General features: G+C 39.5%; 1 protein-coding gene across 2 annotated transcripts; it reads left to right on the forward strand.

Annotated features, from left to right (window-relative positions):
* The first annotated feature begins 608 nt into the window (after positions 1 to 608).
* On the forward strand, positions 609 to 8,328 carry LOC120552258 (leukocyte elastase inhibitor-like). 2 transcript variants are annotated; one of them, XM_039790136.1, is made up of 10 exons: positions 609 to 728; positions 1,311 to 1,498; positions 3,187 to 3,348; positions 4,209 to 4,349; positions 4,578 to 4,695; positions 5,973 to 6,115; positions 6,749 to 6,826; positions 7,056 to 7,145; positions 7,227 to 7,407; positions 7,603 to 7,829. In XM_039790136.1, exons 2-10 carry the CDS (start codon positions 1,316 to 1,318, stop codon positions 7,827 to 7,829), a joined length of 1,323 nt encoding a protein of 440 aa, XP_039646070.1. In that variant the 5' UTR covers positions 609 to 728; positions 1,311 to 1,315. The 2 variants fall into 2 exon arrangements, with proteins under 2 accessions (XP_039646070.1, XP_039646071.1); XM_039790137.1 differs by having other exon boundaries at positions 620 to 896; positions 7,603 to 8,328.
* The last annotated feature ends 596 nt before the right edge of the window (positions 8,329 to 8,924 follow it).

An 8,924-nucleotide genomic window follows, 5' to 3' on the forward strand; every position in this document is an offset into this window, starting at 1 on the left:
AAACTTTGCATTGATGCATCTAAGATGACAAAATGCAAACACTACAACCACAAACCTTCTGCATGCATATACAAAAAAAATTAGCATTCATATAATAGCTGGTGCAAGCCTTATAATTTATTTTGTGAGCAGCAGGGCAATTAGTGACCACACATTATATGACTATGAAAATGTCTTTAAATATGTTATTTAGTAATTGTCTCCATGCATGGTTGAAGAACTGCAGCTGGAAAAAAATGATCTTTGTCATTGATAGCAAATAATATCCCACTGTAGTCAGCATCTCAAGTGTACTTTACCTTTCCAGAGTTATACAAACAAAGAACTTTCAATAGCTTGATGTATTTTGATTCACAGTGCAGCTGATCAGATATGTGATTATCACATTTGTATAGTGATGATGTTTCTGAAGATTTTGGCTTAATCAACTGTAGACTGCACCTTGTCTTCATCACTCATCCGGCCTTTTATTATGTGGGATATCTGTGGTTAGCAGACTTACTAAGCACCCCCTTTGACATAAGACATGCACCCAAAGCATAACATGGGTGGGTGTGTCTTTCACTGATGGGTGTGATTTCTAGATACTTTCTCAGGCTGTAGCCAGACTTTCTTGTGCTTGGGTGTGTCAGACTGTAAAATCACACAGAGGTGGCTCAAACACAACACGTCTTACTTTAACTGAATCATTCCAGATCACTTGTTCCCTTGAAGAAGAGTCTCTGTCAGTAAGTACAGGATCTGTCATTTGATTTTGATGGGTTAAGGTTAGAAGGGTGATAGCAAAAGATAACAGGGGTCAACCAGGCAAGGAACAGTTCTTGATTGATACCCTTTAAAGCTGGTTTCCAAAGGCAACAGTGGTCGAGTAGTGGTGAGCAATATCTGTGATTCTGGTGAGTTTGGTGACATTTCATTTTTGTTTAAGAATCTAAATCGATTGAGATTTACATGTATCGGTGAGTGAAATGATTATGATAAATTAGGAATGGGGATTGGTCTACAAATTTCTACCAAACTGTAAAATAAAATACCAATGCAAAAGTGTATTCTAAAGGTTTGCACAAGCTGTATTTTAAGACTTTAAACTATTTAATAGTTGGCAAATCAAACCAAGAGGCTGAAAACTTGGATTTCATCAAAAAGGATAATATGAATTTAGTAGCTTCCTCTACTTTTTACTTAAAAAGCTATTTGTGTTTTACATAATCAACGAAACATATCTTGTCAAAACAGGAGAGGGCAACTTATCAGATAAAAATATATGCTACAGTTTATAATGTGATGAATAATGCTCTGCTCTGCATCAGACACAATGACGGCATCAACCCCATCCAAGACAGCCAAGGCCAACACCACCTTCTCTCTGGCTTTGTTTAAAAAGCTGAATGATGACAACAAGACGGGGAATATCTTCTACTCCCCTTTCAGCATCTCTTCAGCCCTGGCTATGGTGATGCTGGGAGCCAGAGGAAACACAGCCACACAGATGTCAGAGGTATAACACACACACACACACACACGCACACAGAAAATGAACAGTTAAAAAGTTACAGTTCTCATGTAAGCACACCCATTAAGTCAGATGTTGTTCATCATGGTGTTGGAATTTCGCAACAAAATTATTGCATCAAAAGAAAAAGGTGTGGGTATGTTGTTTTTTTTGTGCACGGGTATTCTTAGTTTTTCTTACTGTAATGAAAGTAAAGGCATCTCCCAAGTAATATTAAAAGCATAAGTAAATTATTTGTTGTTGGGTTTTGGTCCAAAATTCCACTGGGAACACTTTGACCTAACTGTCTGGCAGAGTGGGGTGTGGCAGGGGAAAGTGCCCAAACATGCATTACTATTCATTCTGTCTCCCTGCGTCATCAGGAATGGCAAGGATCTGTTCTGTTCTGCCTTGGATTACAGTAAGATGATGAATAGTTAAATTCCTCTGTGAGCTGTAGACCACAGAAATGATGAGCACAGGAAAGCAAAAATGGGAACGTTATGGTCCTGTCTTATGTTAATTTTAGTGGTGGATTGTAGCTTAGTGCATTTACTCGAGTGTTGCAGTGAATTACAATTTTTAGGGTCCTTATACTTTACTTGAGTATTTCCATTCTATTTTCTGCTACTTCATACCTCTGCTTCATTTAATTTCAAAGATAAATAAAGTATTGTTTGCTACATTTAGTTTTAGATGTAGTTGCCGGTTTAGTAACATTTTTAATGTTTGAATTTCTTTTACAGCGTGGCATTGCTACTGTAACTAGTAATTAAAAGCATGTGGATACTTCATCCACCACTGAGGGAGCTTAACAGTGAAACTGTGCTGTAACAGCAATGTACTATGCAAATCACAAATCTTGTCTGAGATAAAGGAAACTATAATTGAAAACACTAAGGAAAAAAAAGGGACAAAAAGCTAGGATCAGTTTGTACACTAAATTGTACAGTATTACCATACCCTTGCACTGTGCATATGCTGTAGTATAGGAACATAGGAATGGGAGTTGCAAAATGGGTTGCCTCATCATTTGGTTTATTTTATTGGATACACTGTAAACCTGACTGGTTTGGATAAATTATGCATGTGTGGTTTTGTTCCCTGCTGTTGAACACATGGGATGTCGATGTAGCAATGTTTGAGCCAGATGTGAAGAAGATGATTAGAGCCATAAATAGAACAGAGCCAAAGCACAGGGCAGCTTCACAGTTTATTTTTAATAGTGGTTATAAATTGTGGTTGTAAGTGTAAAGCGTTAAGATTTTACAATAGAATTTTACTTCTGACTTTCTCGGTTAACAAAAGAGTGTAATCATGAATGAGAGCCATCAGTTAGGGTGAGCAAAACATGTGTGTACGTGCATGCCTTGGTGTGTATGTGATTCAACATGAGGCTGTAGAGAGGTTTATTTAGTCACCAGAGAGTGCAGTTGCAACGCCTCAGTTTTAGTTAACCTGTGCATCAATCTGCCCTGCCCTGCCCCCCCCCCCCCCCCCCCCCCTCCCGCCCTGCCCTGCCCTGCCCTGCCCTGCCCCACACACACACACACCCACACACACACACACACACACACACACACACACACACACACACACACACACACACACACACACATACACACACACACACACACACAGACAATGTTGAACTTGAGCCTAATGATAAGAGAAATTACCATTTGCACCCCCAGGTCCTCTGCTTCACCGAGACAGAGAAGCCGAAGCAGACAGGAGCAGAGCAGATGCAAACGCATTCGACGGTGCAGTCGGCGATGCAGTCGCAGATGCAGACGCGGATGCAGATGCGGACGCAGATACAGCAGACCAGCAGACTGCCACAGTATCTACTCAAGGTGGTAACAAACCCAAAATGAAAGGAATGATTAATGATAAGGCTTGGTGGGGCCATCTGGTGAGCAAATCTGAGATTTTGGTTTTACACACTTAATCTCCCACTGGTTTGCGTGCTTATTTTCTATATCTCGCTGCATCTTTTAAAACAGAATTTGAAAATATGAAGTGTAATGTGAAGTTTAAAACAGCAAAACCAGTAGAATGATTGTGCAGATGGAAAATTCAGTGTCTGGAGAGACAGCAACAAAAACACACCATCCAAATTTTTCTTTGGTCCACAGTGAAGATGATGGTGTAAAACAACATAATGGTATGGAATTGTCTGTGTAAATGCTTTAAAAAAATCTCCCTTTTGGGTTGTTTAATATTTATTTTAATGGTGGTAAAGCTTTTGTTTGGTCTGTTTTTGCCTTTTCCATATTCTTTCTAAAAGGTGCTGCGGGTAACATAAAGAGAAATTAAACTTCTGAAAACATCTGGATCGTGGGAGGTTTTCCTGAAAGTCATTCTAATTACAGTAAATAATGAGAACATTGACGCCAAAATCACTGGGCAGCATTCTAGCACATAGACCAATTGAGAAACAATGGCCAATATACCATTATCCAAAAAACTGACTCTGGAACAGAATTTAGATTTTTGGCTTACAGTATGGACTCATGGAATGTAAATTGCTTTTAAGGTGCTAAGAGTTTTTAGCTGTCTCCCTTGGTAATAGTGTCCTCAACACAGTGTATGCAAAACTGTATCATGGAGCACCAGGGTTAATGATGATTTTGGTGTCCGTTCTCATCATTTAACAGGTAAGCTGACCACCACTGATCCATATTAACATACTGTAATATGTGGCTGTTTGCAGTGCCTGAAACCCCAGAATGGTCAAGATGATGTCCATGCGAGCTTTGCCCAACTGCTGAGTGAGCTCATCAAGGCAGACGCTCCGTATGCCCTCAGTCTTGCCAACAGGCTGTACGGGGAGCAGTCCTACCAGTTTGTTGAGGTGTGTGTAAATTACATGATCAGCTCTCAGGAAATCAATTTTTAAAATAAAAGAGTGCTGTTCTACAAAATCTGTTCTACTATGTTCTTAGAACTTAAAACTGTCAACATACAAATGAAACTCATGTAAATTACATAGTATGCCTTGATGTGTCTTTTGTTTGTGAATTGGGTAATGGGAGTATTTCATTTTGGCGTGAGTATTCAAATGTGCTGTTTATGATTCCAGGATTTCTTGGCAGAAACCAGAAAGCACTACAATGCAGAGCTGGAGTCTGTGGACTTCAAAGCTAACGCAGATGCTGCCAGGGTCAACATCAACAGCTGGGTGGAGGAGCAGACCCAAGGTTGATCTCACATTAACAAACACACAAACTTATGAGTATATATTACATACATTAGAAACTAAATCTGTGGCCAGTAACAGTTAACAATAAATTACACAAAATCTTGAGTAGTCAGCAGGTAACAATTGAGGAACAAATGAGGAACTAACTGCTAGTGAACCATTAGTTATTGAGTAACTCCTTATCAAATTGTATAGACTAGCTAATGATTAGGTAATGGTTTATTAATGATTAGTTCATTGAGAAATGAGTGAGAAACAAATCAGGAACAACTTGATAATTACTTAGTAAATACTCTGTGTTATGTATCACTTTACTAAGGGGGGCACAAAAACATGATATTGATGATAGTTTTATTTGTATGCATTGCCTTTGGTGTCTTTTAATCCTCCCCAGCCATGAATCCTCTAGGATATTTACATGTTACAATGAGGTCACATACAGCATTACATTCGCAGTTTCCATTCCCAGTTTGATTCCTATATCAAGCAAATAAATGCTATTAATATATATATATATATATATATATATATATATATATATATATATATATATGGTTTGCCTCAGCGAAAGGAAGAAATGGATGTCTTAAAACTTCCTTTGGTTAAATGCATTCAATGTGAAGCTTTTAGTTCAACTGCTAAAACCATCACAACCAACCAGACTTTAATTAGTGACAATGCAATTCTTCTTACAAGATCCAACAAGAGAGTACATGATAATTTAAGTAGGTACATGTAGGTAGCACTGTTTCAAGATTTTGTTTACATTTAAATATCACTATCAGGGAGGGAATTTTTTTTAAAGATTATTTTTGGGGCTTTTTCTGCCTTTATTTTGATAGGACAGCTAGGTGAGAAAGGGGAGAGAGAGGGGGAAGACATGCAGGAAATACTCACAGGTCGTATTTGAACCCTGGACCTCTGCGTCGAGGCATAAACCTCTCATTACATGTGTGCCTGCTCTACCCACTGACACAGGGAGGGAATTTTTGACCCACATTTACTTTATGTTTTGTGTCCTTCTATGGGTTTCTATAATAGTTGTTTCTCTTTTCTGCAATTTTCTACCATTTGACTTGTTTTCTGATTCTGTATTTGAGTGCTCTGTTACTCATGTTGTGCCTCTCTAGTTCTTCCTTTTCCAGTAGTGTTAGTACATCGAGAAGTTGCAGTAGAGTAAGAAATCAAATTTTCTTGAGCTTTGGATGAAAACCTTGAGCTTGTGTCTGTGTCTTTGTCTTAATGACGATGTCTTTGCTCATTACTGTTCACCAGGTAAAATCAAGGACCTGTTGGTCCAGAATGTGGTCGACGGTTCGACTATCCTGGTGCTGGTCAATGCCATCTACTTCAAAGGCAACTGGAACCAACAGTTCAAGGAGGATTCTACAGTTGATGCGCAGTTTAGAATTAACAAGGTAACACTGCACAAAACCAGCACTGGATGGAAAAACACTAAGGGGCAAAAGCAGCCGTCTGGCCCACAGTTTCCAAATCCAGACAATCTGGGTTAGGAAACTGTTACACTTAATCATTTAGCATGATAGTGCACCGTTTACCTGAGCACTGTAATGCTGTAGCTGGAATGTGCAGGACACTCTGATAGTGGACCGCTACAAAGCTAAGTTATTTAGCTGGATGGAAAGTCGTACTTATTATTATGTTGTACCATGTTTGTAGTTTGAGCTGCTGCAGCTCAATGAAACCACTGGTGTGCAAACTGCAGCAGACTAGAAAAGCCAATTTTAGTCCTATTCTTCCCTGAATAAAAAAAAGAAGTGTCAGGACAATGCATATGTTCCCATTGGTCATTGATTTTCTGGATTATCCTGAAAAATATCCCGTAGATGTGTTCCCCTGCCATTATGCGCTTGATCCCAGAACATTCCTTTGGTGTTTGTCCGAGGAAACATTGTCTAGTGAAATTTTTCACCAGATATACAAAATGTAAAGATATCGGGCTTCCATCGTAATAATAAAATGTTTTATTTGAACTATGAAATCGGACCTATGTCAACAACAAAAATGAATGTTCTGTTTGCTGTCTTCAGAATGACACTAAGTCGGTGAAGATGATGCGGCAGAAAAGTAAATTCCCTCTCATTGCCATTCCTGAGGCCAACTGCCAGGTAATGTACATGTTTTTTAACAGTATGGTTTTTCCCATGCCTGTTTGTCTGCCATGCAATCTGATATTTCAGTAATTTAAGAACAGATTCCAATAGCATGTAGTGATTAACAATTGGTTCCACTTTGAAAATGATCAATGATTAAAACCATCTGACTTATGATTTTTAAAAGATTCTCCATACATGTAACTAATCAGATGAAAATAAAAAACGTAATGTGTTTGGACAGATCCTCGAGATGCTCTATAAAGGGGAGGAGCTCAGCATGCTCATCTTCCTGCCCGATGAGATAGAGGACGACACAACAGGCTTGGAGAAGGTAGGACACATATAAACACGCAGTGAACAAATGCAGTTTTAAACTTTAAAAGACTAATACTTGTTATTCTACCCACACTAGCTGCAGAGGGAGCTAACTTATGAGAAATTTGTGGAGTGGACTCGTTCAGACATGATGGGCCAAACTGAGGTCCAGGTGGGGCTGCCTCGATTTAAGATGGAGGAGACGTATGATTTAAAAGATGTCCTGACCAGCATGGGCATTGTGGACGCTTTCGACGTCACACTGAGTGACTTCTCTGGTGAGACATATGCCACTTTCCATGTAGAAATGTCATTAAATGATCAGTCTGGCCCTAAAGGTTGCACTTGAAATCAAGCATGCCGAAAACATGACATCAATTATGCGAAACACGAGGTAGTCTGCATTAGGCTACTGATTTACTGAGTGTGCATGGTAAAGCAATGGACTCTCTCTTGCTCTCCTGTGCTGACAGGCATGTCTCCTGCCAACAACCTGGTACTATCAAAAGTCGTCCACAAGGCTTTCGTAGAAGTCAACGAGGAAGGAACGGAGGCTGCTGCTGCCAATGCCGCTGTCCTATCAGAACGATCTGCAATGATTCCGGCCACGTTCATCGCAGACCACCCCTTCCTTTTCTTCATCCGACATAACCCCACCATGAGCGTTCTCTTTGCCGGACGATACTGCTCCCCTGAGTGAGCACTATACTGTACGTCCTGTAGACATGGACAGATTATAAGACAAGGGGGGGGGCCCTGGGCACAGATATGTAAAAGCCCCCCACATCTCCTACATCAGATCAAGAATCACAAATTCAAACAGACACCTTCTCTATATGGTAGTTTTGCACCTCTTTGTAGTAATTTTGTGTCTCTTTATGGTAGTTTTGTTTTGTTACTACTTGTTTTGCATCTCTATTTGGTAGTTTTGTGTCTGTTTGTAGTTTCTTTGTGACTTTCCAACAAGAAATGTTAGCAATAGGCTGTGGCCCAGGGGACCCCTAACCCTTGAGGATTGTGATTCAGCCAGGGGTGGGATGTATCTATTGTAGCTACCATATACGAGGCTAATAGGTATTGCTGGGAGGAAATGGAGAATCATTGCATTAGACTGTGTCATTTCATCTAGTTATCATCTGTGTCCCTGTCCTATATTTTCATGGCCAGGATTTTGCAATAAAGCCTTCGAATGAAAACTATGGTGTTAGATAAGATTAGATTCTGTCTCTGTTTACCTTCTGTATGTCCCTAACTGCTTTCTTTTCCCAAATTCTTTCTATCTGTGATCCATTTCTACTTCCACTTCGCCCTTGTATTTAATTAATCATCTTATCCATTCATCTGTCACAAAACGGAATGTGTTGCAGTTGTTTCCGACAGTCTATTCATTCAGGCATAATATGACCACTTTAACTAGTGTTTCTAAATTATGTTGTGTCTGTGCTAAATCCCAAATTTGATCTCAAATTTAAAGCTGCAGCAGTTAAAACACAGCCAGGATTCGAAGTAGGGTGAGACCATAGATTGTAAAAATAATGGATGCAGCATCAGTGATGTCTGCCACGCCCTGTTTCATGTTGTGTGAAATCGTGTAAGAGAGGTGCTCGGTTAACTTAATGATAATTTCAATTGTGTGTGTGTGTGTGTGTGTGTGTGTGTGTGTGTACGCGCGCGTCTAAACTCATGATTCAAATGGTATTTGTATTTAGATTTAGATTTACTTTAGCATAGATTTTAACACTGATTATGTTGATCATTTTCAAGGAAGTGTTTGGAAAATTAGCATGCATCGGTG

The sequence above is a fragment of the Perca fluviatilis genome, chromosome 22 (assembly GCF_010015445.1).
Source record: "Perca fluviatilis chromosome 22, GENO_Pfluv_1.0, whole genome shotgun sequence".
Classification (NCBI taxonomy): Eukaryota; Metazoa; Chordata; class Actinopteri; order Perciformes; family Percidae; genus Perca; species Perca fluviatilis.